Source organism: Micropterus salmoides, unplaced genomic scaffold (genome assembly GCF_014851395.1).
Source record: "Micropterus salmoides isolate LMB-PRFRI ecotype aquatic unplaced genomic scaffold, ASM1485139v1 Ms_hic_scaffold_6, whole genome shotgun sequence".
Lineage (NCBI taxonomy): Eukaryota > Metazoa > Chordata > Actinopteri > Centrarchiformes > Centrarchidae > Micropterus > Micropterus salmoides.
Window position 1 is genome coordinate 29,513,493 of NW_024044348.1, and position 27,789 is coordinate 29,541,281.

A 27,789-nucleotide genomic window follows, 5' to 3' on the forward strand; every position below is an offset into this window, starting at 1 on the left:
TTTCCTCTCCAGCTGGGTTTGTGAAGTCGCCAATGTCTGAGACTAAGCTTACGGGGGACACCTTTGAGCTGTACTGCGATGTGGTTGGCAACCCCACTCCAGAGATCCAGTGGTGGTATGCTGAGATCAACCGAGCTGATTCCTTCAAGCAGCTGTGGGACGGAGCCCGCAAGCGTCGGGTATCCATCAACACGGCCTACGGCACCAATGGGGTCAGTGTGCTAGCTATCACGCGCCTCACACTGGAGGACTCTGGGACGTATGAGTGTCGGGCCAGCAACGACCCCAGGCGCAATGACCTCCGTCAAAACCCTGCCATCACCTGGATCCGCGCCCAGGCCACCATTTCGGTGCTACAGAGTGAGTGGTCTTTGTCCTGTAGTACCTAGATGGTGAACAAACTACCAATCCCCTGTCCCAACCACTCCAACCCTTCAAATTTCTCAAGATCCCACCCCACCACAGCGGTCACTTACCAGGCCAAAATCAACCAAATATCAATCACATTATTTATTATGTATTTTTTTTAAAGTTGGTTTTTATAAGTATTAATAGAAAACATTCTAATTGTGCAAATCCCTTATGCCAGTGGTTACCTTTTGTTTGGTTTTGATTAATATTACATGTTTCTTAATTTGGTCTGATAAATTTTCATGTTCTCTTATACTGAACTCCCCAAATCCCTTGAGCATCTTGTTGTAAACAGCCACAAACCCAGGAACTTTACCCAGTCTCTTTCTACATTTTCCACTTTCCTCCTGCACCAAAGCTTTCTTTTCTTGCTGTTTTATGTGTCCTTTTACAATATTCTGATCATGATTTTTTTCTTGTTATCCTAATTTCACCCATTTCCTATTCCTGGATTTATTTGTTATACTTGTTCCCTCAACATTATTTTGTGTCTCTTGCATTGTGTGGATTGTTTTATTTACTTCAAAGCCCAGTCTGCTAAATGCAGCGGAAACCTGGCGGTGCTTTGAAGTAATGGTGCTTTTGATTTGGCTTTCTCACTCTGGGCACAGTGTAAAAAGGGACTGTAAGAAGACACAAGGAGGGATCCATTAAGGTGTAAAAGAGTGATTCCTGCTGTCAACTCTTTCCTGATAAAAGCAAACATTTTCTGCTTTTTAAATTTGTGTGTGGTAATCCAATAAAGGATAAGACCACGTGAGGGCCTTGGGTGTCTCATTTCTTGTTCAGATGAGACAAAGATTTCATTCCTACAAAACAGTCTCTCTGGACTTGCCTGTGCACTGTGTAACCTTGTGCCTTCTCAGCCATTAAGCATGTGAGTGTGAATCAGTAATGACATTATATGTTATAACCCTCTGCTCTATGCACACAAACATTCAAACAAACTGAATTTCAACTGGACCCCTTCTAATCTGTACATGCTTCACTGCTCTGCCCACTGGAGCACAGGGGGATGTGGAATGTTGTTAGTCATAGTGAAGCTCTCTGACAAGGTTAGACGAGTTTGATCCTTGCCGGCTCTTCTGACTGGACTGACAAATTTTGATTTCTTTGTGAGCACTATTTGATTCGATGTAGTGTTGGTGCAATTTAAGCTATTAAAGAAGTGCAAAGGGCAGCAACTTTCCGTGTCTTACATTTACTTGTTGCTTTCCTGCCACAATGTAATCTATAAAACCTGCAATTGAAGTCCTCACTAAATATATTCTGTCATTACTGAAGAGTAAATGTTCTTCTCATATACATGTAATTTCCAAGTTATTACATGTATATAACAGGCTATACATAATAGTCCATTGATATGAATGTATAGTTTGTAGCAGGGGAAACGTGCTGAAATATGACTGTCTTGTTTTGGCCTTTTGCTTAACTTAATTTGTGAATGTGAATCAGTCTATACCCAGAATCAGTATATTTATGTTGTAATTTAATCCCATTATAAAGCTTTTATCACCACTCTTTTAGGCCGTACCCCCCACCCAACCCCAAAAAATAAATAAAATTAAAAACAAAGCTTCAGCCAGCCGGTTAGCTTAGCTTTGCATGAAGACTGGAAACATGCAGAAACAGTTAGCCTAGCTTTGTCCAAGGGTAAAAACCACCACCTCTAAAGCTCTTTAATTAACATGTTATATCTTGTTTGTTAAACGTACAAGAATTTAAGTGTAAAAACATCATAAGTGGTTACACTGGGGATTAAGATTAGTTCTTGGTCGGGAGCGGTGACTTTCCTCCAGGCTAGCTGTTTCCCCCATTTCGAGTCTCTTATACTAAGCTAAGCTGCTAGGCTGTTGGCTGTAGCTTCATATTTAGTGTACAGAAATGAAAGAAATGAAAGTGAATAAGCATATTTTTCATATTATAAAATGTCATATTATTGCTTTAACAAAGAACAACAGCCCTGGTCAGCTTTAATTCATGTCAGTTACAACTGATTCCAAAAGTGACAAGTTTTCATGTTTTCAGAAAAAAAATGGCAAAACATCCCTAGAAACTTCTCTAACCCACTCCTGCATCATTGTTGATTGTTACACCAAAATATGGCTTAATATAGTGCTTCTGTGTTGCATTTCCTTTTCATCACCAGGAGTGGCTTGCAAGGCTTCTGTGGATGATTTTCCTAGCATGAAAAAGTTTTCACCTTTGGAATTCATCATGGCTCATATGAACTTAAGCTAAACCTAAAATCTTTTCCAGGCACTTTTCAAGCCTATAAGGGATGAGTGTTTCATACTCAAATACATGCACATAGATTTTGTATGAAGTGTCACCTTAATTAATTACATACAGTATCTCACAAAAATGAGTACACCCCTAACATGTTTGTAAATATTTGATTATATCTTTTCATGTGACAACACTGAAGAAATTACACTCTGCTACAATGTAAAGTAGTGAGTGTACAGTTTGTATAACAGTGTAAATTTGCTGTCCCCTCAAAATAACACATCACACAGCCATTAATGTATAAAACGCTGGCAACAGAAGTGAAAATGTCCAAATTGGGCCAAAAGTGTAAATATTTTGTGTGGACACCATTATTTTCCAGCACTACCTTAACCCTCTTGGGCATGGAGTTCATCAGAGCTTCACAGGTTGCCACTGGAGTCCTCTTCCACTACACCATGACGACATCGTGGAGCTGGTGGATGTTAGAGACCTTGTGCTCCTCCACCTTCTGTTTGAGGATGCCCCACAGATGCTCAATAGGGTTTAGGTGTGGAGACATGCTTGGCCAGTCCATCACCTTTACCCTCAGCTTCTTCAGCAAGGCAGTGGTCGTCTTGGAGGTGTGTTTGGGTTTGGGTGTGTTAGAATTTTGCCCTGCGGCCCAGTCTCCGAAGGGAGGGGATCCGTGCTCTGCTTTAGTATGTCACGGTTGTCATTCCTGGTTCCCTCAATGAACTGTAGCTCACCAGTGCCGTCAGCACTCATATAGCCCCAGACCATGACACTCCCACCACCATGCTTGACTGTAGGCAAGACACACTTGTACTCCTCACCTGGTTGCCGCCACACACACTTGACACCATCTGAACCAAATAAGTGTAGTTCCTTAGTCTGCTTGTCTTCAGGAAACTGTGGGCTTTCTTGTGCATTATCTTTAGAGTATCTTCCTTCTGGGACAATAGCCATGCAGACCAATTTGATGCAGTGTGTGGCTTATGGTCAGTCTTCATATTGCCCAGGCCATCTTTATGTAGAGCAATAATTTGTTTTTCAGATCCTCAGTGAGTTCTTTGCCATGAGGTGCCATGTTGAACTTCCAGTGACTAGTATGAGGGAGTGTGAGAGCGACCTGCTCCCCACTCACACCTGAGACCTAGTAACACTAACGAGTCACATGACACCAGGGAGGGAAAATGGCTGATTGGGCCCAATTTGGACATTTTCACTTAGGGGTGTACTCACTTTTGTTGCCAGCGGTTTAGATATTGGCTGTGTGATGTGTTATTTTGAGAGAACAGCAGATTTACACTGTTATACAAGCTGTACACTCACTACTTTACATTGTAGCAAAGTGTCATTTCTTCAGTGTTGTCACGTGAAAAGATATGATCAAATATTTAAGAAAATGTGAGGGGTGTACTTACTTTTGTGAGATACTGTATATCACAGTGGATTTTAAGTGCAGACATACTAAACAACTCAAATAAAAAGTAGCTATTTCAAAGTAAGCACGTTTTTGAGACTTGGGTGTGTTTTAAACGGTATGATAAGTTGTACTGTACTGTTGTTCAACACACACAACTGTGAGTTTGAACCATTTAGCTCATCCACGTGCTTTGGAGACCCAATTTTCTCTCTGCGCTAGCACAATTACTGGGACATCTCTCTGGCGGTGCACTTTTTCTATTGCAATTTGCTAAAATCTCATAATTTCAGGCCTGCATCGACTTTTACAATGATATAATGCTCCCCTAAATATAGACATTTCCAAGTTGATTACTATGTCTCAGCCATTTAGTATAATTGATTTAGTAAAATTTAACAGAATGCAACTCTACTTGACATCCAATCAAAACTGGTAATGAAGTACCAGAGGATATATAGAGAAAAACACATTTGTGCTGATAATGCAATAATTAAAAAAAGTAACAACCCTCATATAATATGTCAGTTAATTGGATACACTATCAATCTAAATGCAGCGCTGCATTAGAGTACCAGAGTTTAAGAGGAAGGGGGACGGTCAGGTTTCACTACATCTTGACTCATATAGAGCAACATTGTGGTTACATTCTGATATGATGATACATTATCTAGCAGTTACAAATTGTAAGTTGTGACAAGGTGTCCTACAAACAACCTTCTGGTAAAATTGCCTGTGGACCACTGTGCCGTGTTTGCTAAATGTTAATTTATGTACCTCATGTTGTGTGTGTATATGCATGTCTCAAAGATACTATTAATAGTACATGTGCTTCTGCGTGGTGGGGGAGAGAAGAGATGCAAGGGGGGAGGGGAGAGATATCCCCTCAGCTATTGGTTATGCAGAATTGCAAGATGAAGGTACCATGAATGCTAATAGAAGTCACTTGCCAGTCATAGTAGCCCTCCTATGCCCCGTCCTCCCTTTTGCTTTGCTTTTGGCCTTGCAGCAGCAGCCAGTAGTAAGATTATGATGCCTCTACTCTCTGCTCCTCCCCTCGGGGGCTCCATCGTTGCCATGGTTGGCTGTCCTGGACGAGGGGGGTGGGGGCAGAGGAGGTTTCCTGCTCGCTTCTCAAGGCAGAGCAAAGGGTGCCTCGCTCTCAGATGACACTTCCTACTTCCCTGAATGTCCTTGAGAAATGGACCCCGGTATTGTTTAGCAATCAGCGTGCTTAGCAATACTGTTCAGTCTGATGACATTTACATGCACGCTTAGGGTAGGCCATCTTTGAGAGCTACAATATATCTTCTATTTTACATCCTCCTGGAGATTGTGTGGCGGTACATTAATTGAAAATCATAAATGCACTGCTATGATTAGAGAGGTCTGAGAGAGACATATTTGCAATGGCAAACATTACTTAATTACAACTTTTATAATCTAAAGATCAGTGGTTAATACAAGGCATTCCAGCAGTTCCATGTACTTATTATGTCTTATGTTTATTTGTTGTGTGCACTTTTGTCCTTACATCATAGACACCCTCCTACACAGATCATATAAAAAAAGCATACAGCCTACAGCTACTAGAGCATGGGAGGAAGCATTAAAACAATGTTGAGCCCCAGTTCTGTGATAAGGGTTGACTGTCTCTGTCTTCCAGAACCAAAGATCAATGCCTCTGATCAGATCATCCTGTCAGCGGACACCTCTAGCACACCAGTTACCCTGCAGTGTAACCTCACCACTGCCCACACCCCACACAAGGAAAGTTTCTGGATGAAGAATGGACATGAGATCCTCAATACACGGACAGAGCAGAGGAACACAGTGTACAGGTGACAAACAGCTACGCCTCTATGTAGTAAGTAGGACATATTTTTGGAAAGAGGACAACGGGAATGAGTGCTCCCAGCAATGGAAAGTGAATGAGTATCTACAATTTCTTGAAATGTTTCATGTAAAATGGAGGTGGCTATGCAAGCAAAAAACAATGCTGAGGTAATTTTGCATTGTCACATATCACTCCCAAACAGTGGGGGTCTGGAGAAATTCTTGTGAGAAAATGTTGGAGAGCAGGACCTTGCTCAGAGAAAAGCTTTATACCGATTGGTTCTAAGTTAAACATAGGAGCGTTGCTCACATTTTCAATAATGGTATCTCGGTTTTGGTATTCTGCTTGGCTAACATTTTCCATTCTACAATAAGCAGTAAGTCAATGTGCATGTTTTGCACATTTTCTATAGACACGGGAGAGACAACTCATCAAAGCTAGATTGTATGTACAGCCATCTTCAAGCAGTTACTGTCACAAACACAAATGTTTCTAAATTCTGATGGAAAAGGCTTTGTGATCCGTATTATGGAAACACCACTCTTGATTGCAAGAAGCATACAATAATTAGCATCTCATTCTTGTGGCTGACAGTGTGCAATTGAAAGGTATACAAATGCCAAAGTGCACTTTAGGCAGGTGTATAGCACATTTCATTATGTTATGCTGACAGGTTTACTAGCAAGCCACTATTAATATCAGTGCACTGTAATTTAGAAACAGGTTAAAAAGTAGTAGTTTTGCTTTTAGTAATCAGTGATGCAGAGCTTGTTAAGAAAGCTGAGGGTCATCAGCGTTCTAAATATCTAAAATTTGTTCTAAATATCTCCAGACCGCCACTGATTGAGACCAGCGCTGAGGTAACTCCTGGCTTTCTCACCCGTTTGATTCTCAAATAATTATGCATCATATCACTGCCTTAAGCCAAATATTGAACTACACCTATGCATCTAAGTAGAAGCAAAACTGTCACTGTGTAAAGTACAGACTAGTTGTTAGTTCCTGCTGTCACACATCATAACCACTGGAGCACAAAGCTACTGTCGCCCCCGTAGACATACCACAGACTCTCCCTAGCCACAAGATAAGACCAATTGGTCACTTCCTTGTCACATTACATCAGTGATACTCTGAAGATTACAGCTAAAATGCCTGTGGTGCCCTTCTCTGCAGAATCCAGAGCTGCTGTTCCGTAATATAACAGCATAATGCCAACATTTTGTCTCCCATGGCCTTGTAGGCCCCTCAAGCTTTCACTGCTGTAGTCCAAACTAATTACTAGAGTTAAACTGAAATTAGCTGACTCTATTTACTTGACAACTTATGGTAAAAGTGACTGGTAAATTAAAGTTGGTGTTTTGCATTTTGTTGTAGAATCGCTAAACCACGGGCAGATGTTTCTGGGGAATACATGTGTGTTTACACATTTGACATGGCACCAAACGCAAATGCTACAATTGAAGTAAAAGGTAAGACTCCTCTGTGACATAGTAACATCAGAAGCTTTGTTGATTGAATGACACAAATATCACTTGTTCAAGAAATGCAGATGTCTGACATCCATGATGTATTCAAATTCTGAAAAAGCCCTGGCTTTAGGCTGAGCTTTTACTACAGTACACCATCTGTGTTTTTTTACTGAGGAAGTGTCCGATAAAAATTAACCACAAAGCTGTGTAAAGAGAGTCCTTGTTGACAAAGATGTTTGAATTCATCTAGAGCAGTGGTGGTGACAGAGGGCAATCCTGAGGCTGTTGTCAGTCTTGGCTTTCTCTGAGACAACAGTCTAGCAAAATGGACAGGCACTGCACATGCTCACTAAAACATGCAAACACAAAGCATCCTTAAGAGCACTTACACACGTCACTTTTAAAAAATGAATTAAACTGATGATATAAGGTTTGTAAATGACTTTTTTATGTTATAGAACTAATAATCGTTTAACGTTAACTAGGATGGTCTATGTAATAGCTAGAAAACGTAACCAAAGAACTACTGTGTTGGTTTCATTCAAGCTGACAGCGAAGCCATCAACTTGAATAAGGAACCTTCTCTGAGTAAGGGCACACTTGCCTGTTCAAGAGAAGCTTGCCTGTGTGTAGTGCTTAAGCCAATTTGCTGTGGCATGGCTATGGTGCATACTGAGCATGCCCTGCCTCTTATTTCCGTGGCTGTCTTAAAGCACTGCCTGATTGCGTAACATGGGTGATGACCGTGTATGTTCTGCTTTCACTGGATTGTGAGATGATGGGACTCAACACCATTCAAACTGAAATGTCCTAGCCATCACTAGACTGCAGGCCTGTGACTGTTGAGGCTTGATATCTGTCCCCTGGAGAAAAAAACCTTTTAACTAAACTGATGATGTATGGTTTTGTCTTTTAAATAGGCCATAATTCTATGTCTGCAAAAATATTAAAATAACAGAATGTTGTGATGTTAACAGTAGGTACCGGTGCTGGGTCAAAACTAAGCATTTTCTTCTGTTCTTAAATGCTCTTGTGATTTTTTAGATGTGTTTTGAGATTTTTTTGTGACCCAGGTAGCAAGCCCACTGTTGTGCTAGCCAGCTTTGCACTGCGCTTCTGGCAGCAGTTCACTGAGATCCCTCGCCTACAGTGTCCTTGGCACACTCATCCTTGCAGGACTCAGCTCAGAGGCAACAGATGGAGGGTTCTGTGATGTTGTAGGATTAAGGCTGTGAATCCGGTCCCAGCCATCTCTGTGGCAGGAGTGGAGTTTATTGTCTGTGATACTAAGCTTACCACAGATACATATTTGGTACCTTATAATTCTCAAAATGTAGTAAATATTAAGCACATTTCTCTATGAAAATGTTTTAATGTGCATAATGATAATTTCTCATGTTCATCAATAAAAACCTTTTTTAAAACAATTTTACTCTTACTTTTCTCCAAAACATGTAGCTACTTTAACATTAAAATGTGGAAAGCAACTAACAAAGGATTTGATTAATGTCTCTTTAACATATAACATCATCTTAATCAACCTTTTGACCTTGCTCCTCCACACATCACACCTTAACCTCTGTCTATAATCACAGTAATCGTAGTCAGGTGTGTGAAATGGAGGTTTTCTGCCTGTTTTAGCGCCACTCTGAGGACTGTCTCTGTGCTGTCAGTCACAGATATAATACAGCCAGAATAAGGCACAAATGAGCTTGGCCACTCCCCTGCTTGGGGAGCATGTGTGCACCATAATTATAGTAGGGTGATGTCACCAAAGAGCTCAGACCCCTCCTGCTCCATTATCCATGCGCAGCTGAAAAATGCTCACTCCAGGCCTTTCCCTTATCCTGTTTAATTGCATGGAAGGAATTGTTGTAATTTTGGATTAGCTGAAAAGTAGGAGTTACATGGAGAGTCTGTCTTACCTGTGGGAAAGACTCTGTTCTACTGATGGATCAGTTTGACTTGGCAACAGCTGCAGTGCTTTATGACATATGCCTGAATTTATTAAATCCATAACCTTTCTGTTGCATTATTATTAGTTCATTCATTAATCAGGGCCAATTCACATTTTTCTTTGGCTCATAATCTCTTTTGTGGAATTCACTGTGGAATTATTTTGAATGGGAACATCTGGAGGCTCTCATATCATTCTGATCCCCCTCTTCTATGACCTCATTATGAATCGTATTGAAATGCTTTTATTTCTTCCAGAGTGATATTCCTCATTGCTGGGGTTTGGTGGTGGGGGTGTACATGCTCACAAAATAACTGCACACTCGAAACGGAACTTTTTATTGAGAGCCGTAGTCCACTCCTACTTCTGGGCAAGCCTCTGTTCTATTAGACTCATAAAAGAAAAGTCATACTGGGTTTTGTCTGTATTTTCAGCTAAACAGGTATCTACTAATAAAAAAACTACTAGAATCTACTACTACCTCTTTATTTTTTAAGTTATTAAATAAGCACTCAACAACTACAGCCCCCATGAGGGTTTGACAGCATTAGTGCCATGTGTTTAAATAATATATTAGCAAGTACAGTAGTAGATACCAATTTACCTTAGAATACAAGATCAATAACTCCATATCATGTTTTAGATTTTTTAGAAAGAATGTTAAAAAAACAGCATATGAGTAGAGTGTGGAGTCGAGTGGAAAAGAGGATAGCCTGGAAATGTAGGAAACACAATACAACACAAATTCAGTAACGATGAATTAAGTAATTACATGACTTGATTTTGAAATCATATGCTTAAAATTTGTATCTGAAAGAGCCCACTATGTTTCTTCTTGACTGGAAAATTTCAAAGGAAACTGAGCTGCTTCAGTGAATCAACCAGCGCTATAGAGACTCTTAATTACACAGCTCTCTCTTGCATAGACAGCTGAATAACACAAATTATTACCATACTCAGAACAGCCTCTCATGCTTTCCTTATTCATGCCATCTGGTAGGAGTTAAAACATTCCTTTGACTGTCTTACTTCTGCCAACTCAACTAATGATCAATTTAATTTATTTATTTCACCTTTCCAGCAAAACCTGATATCACTGGCCACAAGCGAAGTGAAAATAAAAACGAGGGGGAAAATGCAATGCTTTACTGCAAGTCTGTTGGTTACCCACATCCCACCTGGACATGGCGTAAAGGAGACGGAACATCCTACACGGTATATGTACATCAAGTAAATTTAATAGACGAACAGATATTTAGGTGAAATTGATATACAAGCAGTGCTTTATTTCTACTCCAGCATTTTAAGCATGTTTTCAATGTATTTAACAGAGAAATGGTAATTGTGTTCCAGGACATTGACAACTCCACTGGACGCTTCTTCATCACAAGCAGAGACAACTACACAGAGCTCAACATACTAAACCTGGATATAAACACAGATCCTGGAATATATGAGTGCAATGCCACTAACGTCATTGGAAACACCGCTCAGACTACTATACTACGGGTGCGCAGCCACCTTGCACCGCTTTGGCCTTTTCTTGGTGTGCTAGCAGAAATTATAATCCTAGTAGTCATCATTGTTGTGTACGAGAAACGCAAGAGGCCAGATGACTTTATTGATGGTAAGAAATGTTTTCTTTATCGCTAACAGTAGGCACTAATAAATAATAAATTATGAAAGTAGATATTACATTATTTATCTTCACATTACAACATTGCAATTCAAAATTCTCCAAAGTTTTTTTTGGTCTGGTGTCTCATCATTGCTATAAGGTATTGTGATATTTTATATTACCTACGTACAGTACATACCGCCCTGAAACTGAGACTTGAGGTAGGTAGAAGTTATAACTATGGTAAGTCAGTAAAGGTTTGCTTTGAACTGTCAGATAAGACATATCAGCAGAAATGAGAAATGATGCAGTAACTTTCTCTTCCAAGAGTACAATTGCTGTGGGGTGAAATGTCACTGAAAGAGGAGTGTATCAGATCTTACGCTACAGAGATGTTAAAAGATGCAAGTAAACTATTGAACCATGAGGTTGCACCTGCTCTCAGAGATCTGTAGTGGCCAACTGACTATCAAAGGACTTGCCTCCTTACCTCTAGACTGGTGTGGTGAAAGGAGAAAGGAGGGACATTGTCACAAAAAGCCATATATTAAATGCATGCAAATATGACCTTTATACATGCACTTAAGGTCAACCACAGTGGGCACACAGCTAACCTTTCCAAGAGTTGGCTATTTGTGTGCTGTGCTAATGACAGTGGTAACAGCACATTTGTTTCCATGCTGATACCAGAATAACTGTGTTCATAAACATCTGGGGTTATTAGCTAATAACTATTAAACATATTGTATCAGCCCCACTATATAACTTAATTGGTTACTATTCTTTTCCCCTTCCCCTTTCTTTCCAAATGGCAACATCAATTCTAATCTAAATGGGTGGTAAGTGCGAGATCCTGCATGGTTTCAGAATTTTTTAAATGTTTTTATGAGCCTACAGTCCATCCAAAAACATTATGATTTTTGTTGATATATTAACACAGTAAACTGATTGTATTTTTATACCTGTTGTGGCGAGATGAAAATGGGTCTCCATTCATTTCCCTTTTCATTAGGTTGATCCCATGAAGTCTGACATGTTTCCACAGATACATTTTGACATCGATTATAAATTGTGTGTATCTTCGAAGAGCCATAATATTTAGTCACATTAAAGGTTCAGTGTGTAAGTTTTAGTGGCATCTAGGGGTGAGGGTTGCGAATTGCAACCAGCGACTCGGATGGTCCCATTTACCGAGTTGTGAAGTTGTTCTTCCGACTTCAGTGTGTGTTCATGAGCTCTTTAAGTCGGAATGTGGAATCAACATGGACGCTACTACAAAGATGTTTTGGATTAGCATTACCAGAGCATATAAACAACACACACAACATCTAGTTTACTCTAAAAAGACAGCAAACTAACCATACTACACATTACCTTTACAAAATATGTATATGCATTACTTGATATTGCACCAATCAAAGTTCTGTATAATTCTTTATGTCCCACTTACACTTTATTTCTGTTTTTGCAATAAAGATTTAAGGAGGAAAAAAAAGATTCTAATTAACACCTGCATACCTGTACCAGTATGTTAGCAGTTCTAATTTTGCAGCCCAACCTAATCATGTGAGTGAAAGAAGTGAGCTAGCAATAAAGTGACATATAATTTAAAAATGTTAGCACCCTCAAATTATATGTAATATTCAAATTTAAAGAATATTAAATACAATAGAATTGAGAAAAAAATAAAAAGCATTGGTTAATTGCTTTTCAGATGTGAAGAGATGTAAATACAATCTTTTTTTGCAGTCACTGGAACTTTTTGGTTTGCTCAAACTATAATGGTATAATGGTATAATGGTAGTAAATGTTACTATGATCACTCGTATGTACATAGAATTAACATGCCACTGTGGAGCAAATAGGTAACTGTACCCCCTACATTGACCAGGACACTCAACAAAGTAAAACACTGTTTGGTGTATTGAGCATTGCTCACTTTTATGACTCGCTTATCATAACCAAGTAGTACAATAAACATTTTCAAGCAGACACAATGCAAATGGGCAGGCAGAACTATATAACCAATGAATTTCTGGTTGTGTAAAGTACACATGAATGAAGAAAACAGAAATAAAGACTTATGGGACAGAGAAATAAATATCAATTACTTTAATTCTGAGTCAATTTACTCATTACTTTGCTGATTTTGCCAACATACGTTTAGTAATTTATGCATTTATTATACTTACTTATTTTTGTCTAGTATCCCCTACGTAAGATCCGCTGTTCCATTTAAAAAAGAAATGGCCCGTGCTTTAGGGGGCAGACAAAACCACATGATTAGAATGTGACAAGATCAAAATGTCTAGAAAGCCCAAAGGCATTTCCAGCTCTGTCTGACCTCCACTCATGTGGCTTTGTCTTCGTTTCATTTTGGAATAAAACATGAACGAAAGCAAAATACATAACCACAACAGTCACCCCACTAATATGAGTCACGACAAGTGGGCAACAGTTACAGACTAAAGAAAGTGAGCTTCAGGGTGCACCCTGCTTTTCATTTACTTAGTCGATACAAAAAAAAAAGATTTACTCAGATGTTTAAAGAACACTAAGTACATAAACCAGTTTTAGGCTTCAGTGTCTTAAGGTGTTCATCAGATATGATTCTGTTTCCGTCTTCTATTTTCTAACTAATATACATTTTACCCACACCTCAGGCAATCACCCAATAAGGGTTAGGACGACAGACTAAAAATGTTTTAATCATTTAATGGGGTCCAAAATAGCATTTACCAGTCATTACAAAACATGAACATATTAACTAATGTTTAAAATCATTTTTTTTGTTTACTAAGTACTAGAGGTACCAGTTTATAATAGCTACCAGAACACATATCTTAAAATATGTTATTAATTACTAGCCACTATTTAATGTAGAATTTATTTATTTACCAAACCAATGAGACACTATGGTGGTTAACCGCATCTATAATCCTCTGTTATCTCTAGCTATAATTTATAATGGAATATATAAATTATATATTTTTTATTTAAAAGTACTTAACATTATTTGTTTATGACCTGATAAAATAGTTAATTACTGAATTACTGATAGTAAAAAAAAAACTTTACTACAATATTTGCTTAAAATTCATGCGCATGCACCCTAACACAAGCCACACAGCTCAAGTAAGCTCCATGCATGGCCTCTAGTTTGGTTTCATCTCCTGGAAAAATGAAGCGATTAAGGTGGATTATATTTGGCATGTTTATGCCATTCAAATCAGGAATGAGGACTCCCTGCTCACGATGCACAGCCTTTCTAAAATCTCCTTTTAGCATCCCATAGTCCCGGAGGTTTTGGCCCCTGTCTGCGTGCATTATGAATTCTGGTCTCTTGATGGCTTAGCTGTGTTTGAACACTTTTATACTTCACAGCCAAAGGCTCTGAGGCAGAGGCTGACATGTCTATACTGCATTTCAAAATCAGCTGCTAAAATTTTTTTAAGATTTTGCTGTGTGATGATTTGGTAATTTAAAAAAAGCTCACTTTATTTAAATTGATCAATTTTAAGATAAAAACCTATACACCCTCTTACTGTTTTTTGAAGCTGCATAAAAAGCTAACTATAACCAATGCAAGCAGACTTGACGCTGATTATCAATGTTGAACTGTCAATCTCATGCAGTAAAAATCTGTTATTTGTTATGTGCTTGCAAAGCCATTATAGTAAACATAGCTTTAGTGGTGGTTATATGAAATGTGAAAACGGTGGGATATGCCGTCAGACGTTCCTCCTTCAAGTGATCACAGAACCATGTTTTTCGTCTTAACATTATAACTGCCATAATCTGCTCCATATTAATGCCATGGAATGCTGCTAATGCTGCTTATCTCAGACTTATAACTGCATGAAAAAATATCACACTGTGACTGGTTACTTACCTGTTACACATTTTTCATCTGTATGCCAAACACCAACCACCATAACCCCAAGGCTGTGGGTTTTTGAACTAACTTGTCACTCAGTATAACAATATTCACTATTATTCACCAGTCCCTCTTCCTGCAGTGTTTCTTCTTGTTACAATGTATGTTATGTATTGCACTGTTGAATGGGTATGAGAAAGAATGACGAAAGACGAAAAATATATTTTTATACATTTTATGTTGATGATCTGTATGGAATTGGCAATAGAGAGATATTAACCACTATATACTGCAGGGAATTAATACAAGCTCTAGATGCTGAGAGAATATCAGTCACAATATCAGACCCATGCACTAGGCTCAAAATCACTATGAAATTGCTGAGTGTAATTAAAAGATGGCTTTAAGTGAGCCATCTGTAACCCTCCTACACATATGCTCAGTTTGAAATGCACAGGAACCCCATGAGATTCAGATGGCATGTAAGGTTAAGTTTACAGTGCTTATTTAAGAGACCATACCGCAGTTGTTTTTTTCCCCACATTTCAGCCCTTCTACTACAAATATGTCACTGCCGACCATTTTCCAAAAATATAGTTTTTTCTCAATTAGTCTTTTACCATCTTCCCATTTTCAATTCAAGAAGCCACTAAATTCACACTCCTGTGTTTGCTTAGTGTTTTCCTTTAGCCTGTCTATCAGACACAAAGCTTGTGCATACAAAGCTGTTCAGCAGCAGACTCCCATGTCTATGATGTCAGAGCTTCCCACCAGTGCACGACTCTGCCACGCCAGTATTCAAAGCAATCTGTGCTTTCAGCTGCATCATCATACAATATTAATATTCACTGAAGGATTAGGTAACCTATCTCTAATAGGTAAACTAATGTATGTCTGAGACAAAATGTGAAATTTGTCAGCAAAGTAAAAATACATATTGTTTGCAGTAAATGTACAGGAATATGCAACACAGGTATTTTCCTTTTATATTTATCTCATGATTCACATCTGTGTTCTGTATTTGTCTTTTTTTCTCTTCTTGTGCCAAAGATGATGAACCAGTTGGACCAATGTAAGTATATACATAGTCGTATTGCTACAAATATAATTCATACAGAAATACTGGGTACTATGATTTGAATGGCTATTACCTTTAGGTCACTAAATCATAACTGCTTCTTTCCTAGGAAAACAAATTCAACAAATAACCACAAGGACAAAAACATTCGCCAGAGGAATACGAAATAAGCAATTTACTCAAGTAAGACAGTGTTGAAGGGGATGGGGGCTAAATATAGAACTCACTGTGAGGATTATCCATAGTCACGCCTTCTCTTGATTTTCTCTCCACAGATGAGATGGCTAAACTGCATTTTTTTGACTACATGAAGGTATCAGAGGTGGATAGAGCTCCGGGCAGTTTTCAAAAAAGCATATCTTGTCTCATTTTATGAGAAACAATATCAGCGTAACACTGGCAACAAAAAGAACATAATGGCTGTCTTAAGCATGCCTTATTCAGTCTTACGTGGAGATTTCAGGATGACAAATAATGATTAAAACCACCACAAAGGTGTACACATTTTTAATGTGCTGTTGGTGTCTCCTTTATTAATTTTATCATATCCTCAAATGAGGTGATCCCTTTTGTATTACATATCATGTACAATGCATGCAAGATAATTACGCAATAGGATACTCAGAATAGACATTTTCTGTTGTTATCCCTCGTGTGGCTTTTTTTTTGCATCTAAAATGACCTGTGTTTTTTTATGGAGTCATCCTTACTATATATATATATATATATATATAGTTAGTTAGTTTTATTCTTGAAAATTTGTACAGCATATCATGGTCATTTAACTATGTTTGATTTTGTGACAAGAAGTCCACTTTTAAGAGAACTTTTATTGTGAAGCAAGGGCTTCAATGTATGGCAGTATTTAAATTTCATTGAGAGTGATTAAAGAAAATGACTACTGTGTGTTAAACTATCTAAACAAAAATGATATGTGTATAATTTTTATTTTCTTTCCAGAGTAACTTAGGTGTCTTGTATATGTTGAAGTATGAGTGTTCAAATGATAGGAAATCTGTAAAAAAATATTTTTTTATATTTCCCAATTTCATTTATTGATTTTTATTTTTTATTTCTTTCTCTCTTTAACTGTATAGCATGGCTATAATCCTATGCAATATGTATTCTTAAATAGATATATGGAGGGCAGTTTGTTTTACTCAGTGAAGCTTTAATATTGTGGGATCACTTGGAAGCTGGCATAGCAAAATTCACTGCTGTAGCTGCATGACTCCTCTTTCAAATGTATCCATGTGTGTTGCGGTGAAAATGGACCTGCATTAAGGTGGGAAAAGAGGGACCAGAGTATATAGCCACGATGAAACATATGAGTGAGACCAATATTTTTTTTCTGAATAAAAAGTTTGAAAATTAATCCAGATTTTTTCATTTGACCTCTTCTTCCTCTAAACACCTAAATTCAATACCATTCAAAGCATCCTCTTCGAGCCATATACCATAACAACTAATGTGCAACAACATTTCAAACATCGGCAGCACAGCAAGAAACATTCCACCTCCACCACCAGGCACTGCCTACACAAACTGTATAAGAAAAAGCACATTACACTAACTTGACCTTTTTGCCTTCAGCTGTTGTTGAGATTGTTTACTCTTGAAGCAGTTTCCTCAGCTCCCCCTCCACCTTCTCCACAAATGCATGAAAGCTGGGATCCAGCAGACAAATACGCAGGATGGGCTCCAAGTCACCTTGTGCCAAAGAACCATGATGATATACTTGAGGCAGAGTCACAGCGGCCTCTCCTAAGAAGTGCTGTGGAAGGACCAACACATACTTCTGAAAACAGTTAATTAAGTAGCCTATGTAAGGGTTCCTAATTTACGGAAATAAATAAAGTGAGCAACCTGCACCTTGTGAAAATCAACAAAAACATTGTGGTCATTACTTAAATTTAACACAAAATTACAATTAATATGTATGACAGTGGATGTTCAATTTTGTTATTTTTGTTAGGTTTCACTTTTACAGATCAGTACCTGGGTAAGACGCTTGATGGACAGTGATCCTTGGACAACCTCAGGCTCAACTCCCACAGCCTTTCCGTGGCAGGTCTGCTGACACAGGGTTACATACAAAAGAAGAAAAAAGATTTAAGGACCACGTCACAACACCACAGTATTTAAGAGGCCAATCAATGGCTTCATTACTAATTGAAAGATATCCACCACTCAAAGCCCTTTCATCTTCACTGTGAACTCCTTCAGTGTGTCTGTTTGCTAAAGGTCACATTCAAACCCATCAAACTCAAGTCCAGTCCTTTCTCTGTCCTTCATGTTACATGTTGCAAGCCAGACCGCTGGCTTTATTCAGAATCCAATTTCTAATTAACCAAATGCTCTGAGTGTTTTCAAGTTTGAAAGGAAATAAAATGCCACCACTGAAAGGAAGCAGAACTGAATGACAGCACCAACAATCTCACTCTTTCAGTATGTCATTCGTAGAGTGTGAATTTCAACTGGCTAAATGCTTTGATGGCATGTTAAATTGTTGTTGTTTTTTAAGGTTTGGGACAGAAATCACTGTTTTCATAATCAACAATTTGACTGTTAAAGGTGATATTAAGAACTAATTTCTTTAGTGGCTGAAATGATAAGCCAATTTGATGGTAATATTTATAAATTAATTTCATTATTGTTCTACATTCCTGTCTGTGCGTGTGTGTTTGGGGTGGGACATACTGTATTCTGCACCATAGTTTATTGTGATTGGCTAATGAGTCATGTGCAGTATATTCTTTATCTCAGTCCACCCTCAGTGCCCATCGTGTCACCTCTAAGAATAAGACAGTATTGTATATAGCGCCATTTTAGTGAGTATACAGCCACTGTTCATGAAGCCTTCATGACCACAGCATTGTGACATTACTGTTTATTAAGCAATGAGTAATGACAATACGATAACTTTAATTATGGTAATTTACATTACAATGATATACTTGATATACATATACAATAACTATGGGGACATAGTTAATACAAATAAAATTTTTATTTTCTGAATTGTAAAATGGCCAACCTGTATCACTGGTGCAGTGAACTCAGTGGGGGACTGATTGGAGGGCAGTGGGGCGTCATCCTGAGAGGCAACAGGCATGTACTCCATTAGTTTCTCCACAGCACTTGAGCACTCTTTTATAGCGTGTGCCCTGCTACTTCCAGCAAACTGCATCCTCACCATGCGGCTCTCACCCTGCAGATAAATACATTCAGACTGTATCTGTCAATCTAAACTGTGCCAATGAAAACCAACTCTGTGGTTTGTACTGTATTGTATATGCTCTGTACTTGTATAGCGCCTTTCTAGTCTTTTCGACCACTCAAAGCGCTTTTACACTACATTTATGACTTTACTGAACAGCCACCAGGGGGTTCAGTATCTTGCATACTGGGGGAGACAGGATTGAACCGCCGACCTTCCGATTAACAGCCAACCCGCTCTACCTCCTGAGCCACATACTGTATGTTGCTTTTGTGAAATCAGTATCTAATTAAGTTTAAAAAAGGTTTAGTAAACAAGGATACCGTTAAATTGGATGTTTAGGCAACTCATGTCTGAACAACAAATTTAACAGAAAATTATCTGGGTAATAATTTCAGTATGAGGAAGCCGTTTATCACAACAACCTGAATAAGTAGTATTAAAAATCCTAATTATCCAAACCTAGAGTATTATTAGTTTTCCCTTTTCATTTGGTATAGTGTAATAAATACAATTGTCTTGCAAGTGAATTAATTGAAGGAAAAATGTAGGACAGTAATTATCACCCATTCTCAGACTGCCATGCATCTCATAACTCACCTCCACACTAAATCGAAACATCAGGTTATCAGATTTATGGTGTATTTTGAGACAATCTGAGCCGCAGAGCAAAGGGACTGTATCCTGTGAAAAGACAAGAGAATAAACATTTTCAGCAGCCAGGACAGGTACATTTTAAGAATGCAAAATCGTCTTCTTTTGTACAACGCCAACTAAAAAGATTTCCACTTCTTGTAAAAATGACTAGATGAAATGAATGGGAACAAGAGAGTATTTTAGTTTTAACCAAGCTGACTGAGAAACAGATGTTACCTAAAACTGTCTGCAGGGGTCTCTGTTTACTCAGTAACCGCTTTGAGGCTCATGACGAGCTTTTCTGTTTTACACACAGAATCAAACAGGCAGATGTATACAACATTATATTATAAGTAATATAATATTATATTATATAATAGCCTAATATATTGATTAGCATATTCTGTTAAATTTGCTTTACAAATACATTTGTTATGACTTTGAAAATAGCAATTTAGGTATATAAACAGGGTTTTCCTTGGAACAATGGCACTACACCAGGGAGAAGGTGCTCTACTGTACTCTAGCAGCATCATTCCAACGTTAATAATACACATTTTTGAAACCGACAGCACTATCACGCTTAGCAATTTAGTAATAGTAATCTTAGTAGTGACTATAGTGCAAAAAATATATTACCAAGTTAGTTAGCTTGTGATTTCCGTGGATACACTTTGTTTTTAAATGCTGTAATACATAGCAATTAGGGGAAAAAAATTGTTTTGACGAGTAGGAAAATGTGAATCACATTCTATGACCTTCACAGTCACCAGCTCCAAACCCAATCGACGACATGTGGGAGTTTTTGGGCTGGCTTACGAGACAGGGCTCATCAAATGAGGGAATTTCTTTTGGAATGATTTGTGTTTCATACCTCATGTATTCAAGCACCTAACTTACATGCAGGGTTTAAGATTGTTTGTCATACTGTAATTCCTAATGCATGTGTAGTCTATCTATCTATGGTAAAGAATGTACTGTTTCGCATTTTCTGGGTAAAACTGGAGTGTAGTAGTAAAGACAACTGACTTTACTTTCATGTGTCAGGAGTATCCATACTTTAAGGAGAGCACTGACACTCTTCTGTAACTTCACGATTCTCTCTGATACAGCAAATTTCCATTGTGTTCAAAGACAATTTCAAAAGTTTCCATCAGAACTTATCATGTAACCTATAGGCCCGAAGCTCTCTGTATTGAAATTTCCTGAGCATTCACTGCACCAATCTATAATAGACCAGTCTATCATCCTTGGTGAAAGCTCTCTGCAGTCTAGCTCGGCATCCTGGTGCAGCAAGATAGCTGTGTCACCTGCCAGAGCTCCATTAATGAGACAATTAGTAGTCCCTCAAATTTCTGTTGTCTGCAGGGCAGGAAGTTAACTTTTAATGTCATGTCTAAAGGCCAAAGTAACTGGTAAAACCCCCCAAAGTAATTTTCTAAGTTTAGTGTTAGCTTACATGCTTAACTAGACTTCTGCAATGTAACACCTATAGAATAAAATTTTGGTTTAACTCACAGTATTTACCATTATTTGTTGCGGTGACTTCCTTGCCTGATTGTCCGCAACTCGTATTGGCCTACCAAGAATTAAGATGGCACTCTGCTGTGCCAAGGTTGGCTAAAAAACCAATGCACGAACAGGATAACAAATGTCAAGTACATGCAAGGCATGTAAATTCACACCCAAACCTGACTACCACGTAAAATGGTAGTTTTAAAATCTGAACCAAGCTTGAAGTGGGATTTCGCTTTACATGAAGCTAAAAATTTCCTCAATAATATTTTTCAAACTTATGTTGAACCTGTACACAAAAAGTTGTGAGGAACATTTGGCTTGACCCAACCAAAACAGTCCAGTCAAATCCCATCAGGTTTGAGCAGAAATGTCAAGCTCTTCAGCAGAATATTTCATATGGCCTTCATCGAATCCTTTTATCTGGAAAAGCAGATTTCTGTTACACATTTACATCCCAGAAAATCTGCCAAGAGAATGGTGCAGCTTTTCTTTAGCCATTTTGTGAAAGGTGTAATTCAGATGATTGTTCATTTATTTACATTCACAAAAAATCCTTGGGAAAAACAAAGCTTGAAAATTAACACAAAAGCAGTGTAGTGTTACATATGTATGAAATGTACACTCGTTGGGGAGAGTCAGTCATGTCCCATCCAGGAATGTCATTTTGGAGCAGCATTACTAATAATTAATACAATTCATATTAAGTGTTCCCTGCATATGGGTGTGCACAGCCAGTAATAACAACTGTGACGTACTACAGATTGCCAGTGTCAGAGCATGACAATTGCAACTACAGCCTTGAATGATTTCATGCAATTCCTCTATAGCCACAATTTATTTTTTGAATTAGAGAGCTTCAAGTACATCTACACTGCAACACTTTTGCAACACAGTGTTTCGTGCACTGGACACCTGGTACAGTCTAGTGTCCAAATGTCAAGGTCTTATTAGCTACATTTACAGGAACATCAAAATAAATTGATGTACACCAGAGAACTGCTACACCATTTTTTAAGGTGATTTTTATGTATTCCTGAGACTGTTTATCTTGAAGGAGGCTATATTCTCATTTTTGTGTTTTTGTCTTTGCTTGTGATATTTTGAACCATAAGCTTTGCATAATTAAATCTATAACTACTGATCTTTCACATACATACCATATGGAAACCCTCTATAGAGGACTTATTTTTGTATGTTTCTTTCTTTTTTCCCCGTGAACTGAAGAAGTATGTAAGCCTCTAAGGTGAGAGGTAAAACATCTTTGAGCATCTTCAACCAAGTCCATTTGCCCTTAACTTTAACCTTCCTTGGACACATTTCAAACAATTCATTTGAAAGATGGCAAAACTCTACAGTGAATTGCCAGAATTGAAATCAGCAAAAACAAGAACAAAATGTATGGTATTAAATCATATCACAAGGCACAATAGGCCTTCTCATCACCAACAAGCACATCCAAGAGGCTGGATCTAAACAGTTCACCTTGATCAGGAAAACAAGGCTTGATCATCAGCTGTTATGTGCAACTCATAAGGGACAATTCATGGAAAACAAAACAACAGAAAACAAAAATAGTCAATCTAGACACATGGTCTTCTTACCAAGCTTTCCTGTCCTTGCAATACCAGCAAGTATCCAGATTCCATAATTGTGAGAACAATTTCTGGTTTATTACCATTTGCCTCAAATACCTGGTGAAGAGAAGAGAATGTAAGCCAGTGCAAAGTTAAAGTGAGTAGTTTAGATTTTTCCGATCAACTCATGATGAATTTAAAACAGATATTTTTCAAACTGAGTTATACAAGGCGGTCCATGAGCAGTGAATTATACAGTTCTATCTGTGAGCACATGATTTGGCAGCTATATGGTGAGCCACTGTGTCATTTTATTTAAAAAAAATGTTGCACTACCCCATGTGGATCACAAGTGTCTACAGTAATTCCTTTTTACAACACAATCAGTCAGATAAAATCTTGTAATTCCATGCTCACAAATTGCTTTAAATACTATATTAGACCCTGCAATGTGGTCCCATGGGTGTAAATGCACCTAAACTCAGTTTTATTGAATAGTTTGAAATTATTCTCAGAGCTGTCACACAGTATAATGTATAATGTAGGTAGATTTTGGTTCCATAGCCATCTGTCCCTTTCTTCACACAGAACATGTAGCTCCAGCTTGCCATCTAGAGTCTGATGCAGTTAATGAAAGACAAACCAGAATTCTGGTTAAAGCTACACTTCTCCTGTAATTTGTTCCAGCACAAAATACTATCCCCAGATCTTCGTCTTCCCAGCTCACAGCTGATATTTTAAAAGTCAACACAGATAAATGGCAAGTTGAAGATAAATAAAGAAGTGAGGAAATTATAAATTAGGACATCTGATTATGTGTGACATTAAGCATGCAGTCTTCCACACAGTAGTTGTTCTATCTATGATAGAAAACAACAAAGTTCACTCATCACTTAGGCTGTGCTTATAGATATAATTTTGAAACTTTGAAAAATGTGTCTGACAAATAAATGCAACTAAAAAGAACTACTAATTATCAAAGAATTTCCAAATAGGCCTAGTCAAAAATACTACTAAATGAGCATCATACCTTACCATAAGCCAATGTGATGTGACTGACATTGCTGGTATTAATAATAACTTACATTGTAGTAATTACATTAAAATGACACAGATGCAAATCACAATGAATAGACCTACACTGTTCCAACAACTAGACCAAGTGAGTTTTACATTTAATTTTCCACTACATCCTTTTTGGAAAACCCTATAACCTAATCATTTTACAATTTTAAGAAAAGTATTATAGAAATTTACACCAGTAGCTATCCTCAAAACTCCCATAGTTAGTTAGTTCCTTCACTTTCACGCAGTGAAGGCTTCCCCAAGCACATGCAGACTGACATAATATCTCTTTATTTTGATTAAGCTACTGTTGAATTCCTCATCTATTTGTGGAGTCTTTCTGTCCTGAAGTGCATTTGAGTATTTTGTTTTCACATCAACTACCACGAGTAGCAAGACTGAATTTAAAACAGGGATGGGAATCACTGCAGAACTGTTTTACTTGAGAGTAAAGCTTCAAACAAAGGTCTTATCAGTCAACATGAATTCCCTCCAACATATACTAGAAAGACTCTGAATTCTTTGTTTACAGCTACCAAATGAAAGCTGCAGCTTTCAGTAAAAGCTGCTTTTCTCATTTTAGTTAACTGAATATTTTATGTATGCCTTATGTCTGTATGACTGTTGCTCAGGCAAAATAAGTATTTTCAGGTCATCGGTTTAAGATCTAGTAGTATGATAGGGGTGGGTTTTTTAAGATCTAAATGGTGACCTCTAATAATAAGAGACTTATTTTCAATGGATGCACAACAGTGGTTGTGTTTACAGTAAATGTACAGATTTCTCTTGATAAAATTAATCAGTAGACTTTAGCTTAAACTGATATTATTCATGCATTGTACAAAGAGTGTCACTTAATTCAATCTACACTCAATAAATTGTAATACATTGTAATTAACAAATGTGCAGAGGAATAACGTCATTTTGACTCTTCCAGGATTATGGAAATAACATTCAAACGTCAAATACATTCAAAAAACATTCAAATACAGTTGTTTTAATAATCTTTTGGGAGTTTTAAATAATTTCTGGGGTTCATTATTCCAAAACAAAAAAGAAAACTGGTGTGTAAAGTTAATGATTCGTTACAGGTGAGGCAAGTAAATTATCCTATCTAGCATATAGATTTTTGTCCCAAGTAAAACTTAACAATGTATGAAGTTAGTTTAAATTCATATGCATGCACACATCAATTGTATAATAAGCCAAAACAGCTGAAATGACGGTCGATTTTAGCTGGTAAATCATGGTCAATAAGGACAGCTAATGTCAGACTATGCAACGCTCAATAGATGCTAACGTTAGCTTAATAGGAGAATAGCTAATCTTAGCTAGCTAGTATGATGCAGTTCAACAACTATTCACGCACTAAGTAAACGTCAGTTACCTTCCAAGGCTTCCCTCCCTTTTCCATAGAGCCTGGAACAAAACGCCCATAGCGTTTTAACCTCCATGACCGACTGGTGGCCATTTCCAGTAAGTTAGACAGGTTCTGTGCTGATACTTTCAGGCTAAACAACACCTGACATGCTAACCTTACGTTACAGCGTGAGTGAACCGGCCAGGCGCGGGCTCGACTAACGTTACAGTCCAGTACACTCCAGTTTTACCTAGAACATGCTAAACATAGATAGATAGATAGATAGATATATGGAATATACATGCATTAAGAATTACTGTATGACAAGGAATCTTAACACTGCATGTGGGTGGTGGAATAAATATTGTATGGATGATTAAGTAACGTTAACGTTAGCCCTATGACTTTATCAGGGCTCTCAAGGATTACGCATTCACCGTGAGTAGGGTTGCCAACTGTCCCGTAGTAGCCGGGATATCCCTTACATTAGGTCTAATTGATTTGTCCCATACGTGTTTTGACTACTACGCTGATCTAACTTTAACCACTGACTGACTAATACAACAGCAGCAGTGCTACTGTGTGGGATATCCTGAAAGATCTGTTTTACTCTGCTGCCACGACGCCTCAAACAAGGGAAAAATGTTTCCATTGTGCCTGAGATGTTTTTCTGTGTCTGGTGGAGTGCTGTTCAAGTTACTTGACTTTTCTGAAGATAGTGATGAAACTGCAAATGGTATTCATCAAGTTCTGAACTGCCTGAAAGTTTGTCATATGTACTTGAAGGGGATAACCTTTTGTAACCTAAAGTGTCAAGAGTCACAAGTGTTAAATTAAAGGGCTGTGTTAAACGTACCTGCTGTACACTATTAAACCTACCAAATATTTAATTAAGAGATTATAGCCATCATTATAACACAAAACATAAAACCATATCCGCCCTCCTGCAGCAAGCCACCTTGTGCTTTATTTCATAGTGACAAAGTTGGCCACACTAAAGGTGAGACACAGGCATTTCAGCCAGTTCACATGCTAACACGCCTCACCTTGTATTTCTCACGCTGAGAAATAAGTTATGAGATAACACGCTCCGCTATGTTCAGTTAACACACGATCATTTTTCTGCCGAGTTCATAGCGTTCCCTGTTGCCAGAGCCGTCAGAAATTAAAATGTGTTGTTTCCGGGTAAACTAAACGTGATCCCGCTGCAAGCTCGTTCGTTACAAGGCAACAGAACGTGCACATACGATGAGGAAGTTGGAAGCGCATGACCCGATGGATGCGGTAACTAGTTTTTTTTTTTTTTTTTAAGCATTTTGATTTTAGGATTCCTGGACAAATCACCTGTGATCCATAGGCCGTGATAGTGAGAGCAGCTGATGTTGGGAAGAGTACAGCCACATTGCTGAATTGCTGAATTATTATTGATGCAGTCAGAAATTCTCCAACCTCTTTGCAACCAGAAGCTTTGGCATTTTTAGCCAGTGGTGAACAAAGTAACTTAGGCCTATTCAGATCCTTTAAAAAAAAAGTACTAATACCTCACCATAAAAATACTCTGCAAGTACTGCATTGAAAAAGTTATATAAAAGTATGTAAGTAGGCTATATGCAGGAAAATGTAGGAGTAGCCGATTAAAAATAAAAGTAGCCTACTCAAAGCAGAAAGAAAAATGGCCCCTATGACTGTTATACTATCATATATTACAGTGGGTACGGAAAGTATTCAGACCCCTTTAAATTTTTCACTCTTTGTTTCATTGCAGCCATTTTCCAAAAATCAAAAAAGTTCATTTTATTTCTCAGTAATGTACACTCAGCACCCCATCTTGACAGAAAAAAACAGAAATGTAGAAATTTTTGCAAATTTATTAAAAAAGAAAAACTGAAATATCACATGGTCATAAGTATTCAGACCTTTTGCTCAGTATTTAGTAGAAGCACCCTTTTGATCTAATACAGCCATGAGTCGTTTTTCACATCTGGATTTGGGTATCCTCTGCCATTCCTCCTTGCAGATCCTCTCCAGTTCTGTCAGGTTGGATGGTAAACGTTGGTGGACAGCCATTTTCAGGTCTCTCCAGAGATGCTCACTTGGGTTTAAGTCAGGGCTCTGGCTGGGCCATTCAAGAACAGCCACGGAGTTGTTGTGAAGCCACTCCTTCGTTATTTTAGCGGTGTGCTTAGGGTCATTGTCTTGTTGGAAGGTAAACCTTCGGCCCAGTCTGAGGTCCAGAGCACTCTGGAAAAGGTTTTCGTCCAGGATATCCCTGTACTTGGCCGCATTCATCTTTCCCTCGATTGCAACCAGTCGTCCTGTCCCTGCAGCTGAAAAACACCCCCACAGCATGATGCTGCCACCACCATGCTTCACTGTTGAGACTGTATTGGACAGGTGATGAGCAGTGCCTGGTTTTCTCCACACATACGGCTTAGAATTAAGGCCAAAAAGTTCTATCTTGGTCTCATCAGACCAGAGGATCTTATTTATCACCATCTTGGAGTCCTTCAGGTG

General features: G+C 38.1%; 2 protein-coding genes across 10 annotated transcripts in view; one reads left to right on the top strand and one right to left on the bottom strand.

Moving 5' to 3' along the window:
* nptnb (neuroplastin b) overlaps nucleotides 1-17,277 on the top strand; it is a 41,162-nt gene extending 23,885 nt beyond the window's left edge. The window contains exons 2-9 of one of the 3 annotated variants that reach the window (XM_038701826.1): nucleotides 13-360; nucleotides 5,733-5,907; nucleotides 7,278-7,372; nucleotides 10,411-10,544; nucleotides 10,683-10,956; nucleotides 15,887-15,896; nucleotides 16,012-16,085; nucleotides 16,178-17,277. In XM_038701826.1, the coding sequence (XP_038557754.1) occupies nucleotides 13-360; nucleotides 5,733-5,907; nucleotides 7,278-7,372; nucleotides 10,411-10,544; nucleotides 10,683-10,956; nucleotides 15,887-15,896; nucleotides 16,012-16,072 (1,097 nt within the window). In that variant the 3' untranslated portion in view covers nucleotides 16,073-16,085; nucleotides 16,178-17,277. Of the gene's footprint in view, nucleotides 1-12; nucleotides 361-5,732; nucleotides 5,908-7,277; nucleotides 7,373-10,410; nucleotides 10,545-10,682; nucleotides 10,957-15,874; nucleotides 15,897-16,011; nucleotides 16,086-16,177 lie in introns of all 3 variants that reach the window. The other 2 variants (XM_038701825.1, XM_038701827.1) reach the window with 2 other exon arrangements.
* Nucleotides 17,021-26,468, bottom strand: rec114 (REC114 meiotic recombination protein). 7 transcript variants are annotated; one of them, XM_038701829.1, is made up of 7 exons: nucleotides 25,303-25,543; nucleotides 22,878-22,967; nucleotides 19,723-19,806; nucleotides 18,940-19,113; nucleotides 17,901-17,978; nucleotides 17,482-17,676; nucleotides 17,021-17,177 (listed from the first exon to the last, which is right to left on the bottom strand). In XM_038701829.1, the coding sequence occupies exons 1-6, from the start codon at nucleotides 25,384-25,386 to the stop codon at nucleotides 17,512-17,514; spliced, it is 675 nt and encodes a 224-aa protein (XP_038557757.1). In that variant the 5' UTR covers nucleotides 25,387-25,543; the 3' UTR covers nucleotides 17,021-17,177; nucleotides 17,482-17,511. The 7 variants fall into 7 exon arrangements, with proteins under 7 accessions (XP_038557757.1, XP_038557763.1, XP_038557761.1 ...); XM_038701835.1 differs by lacking the exon at nucleotides 25,303-25,543 and adding an exon at nucleotides 26,322-26,468 and having other exon boundaries at nucleotides 17,021-17,676; XM_038701833.1 differs by having other exon boundaries at nucleotides 17,021-17,676; nucleotides 18,940-18,999; nucleotides 25,303-25,545.
* Between the last annotated feature and the right edge of the window lie 1,321 nt (nucleotides 26,469-27,789).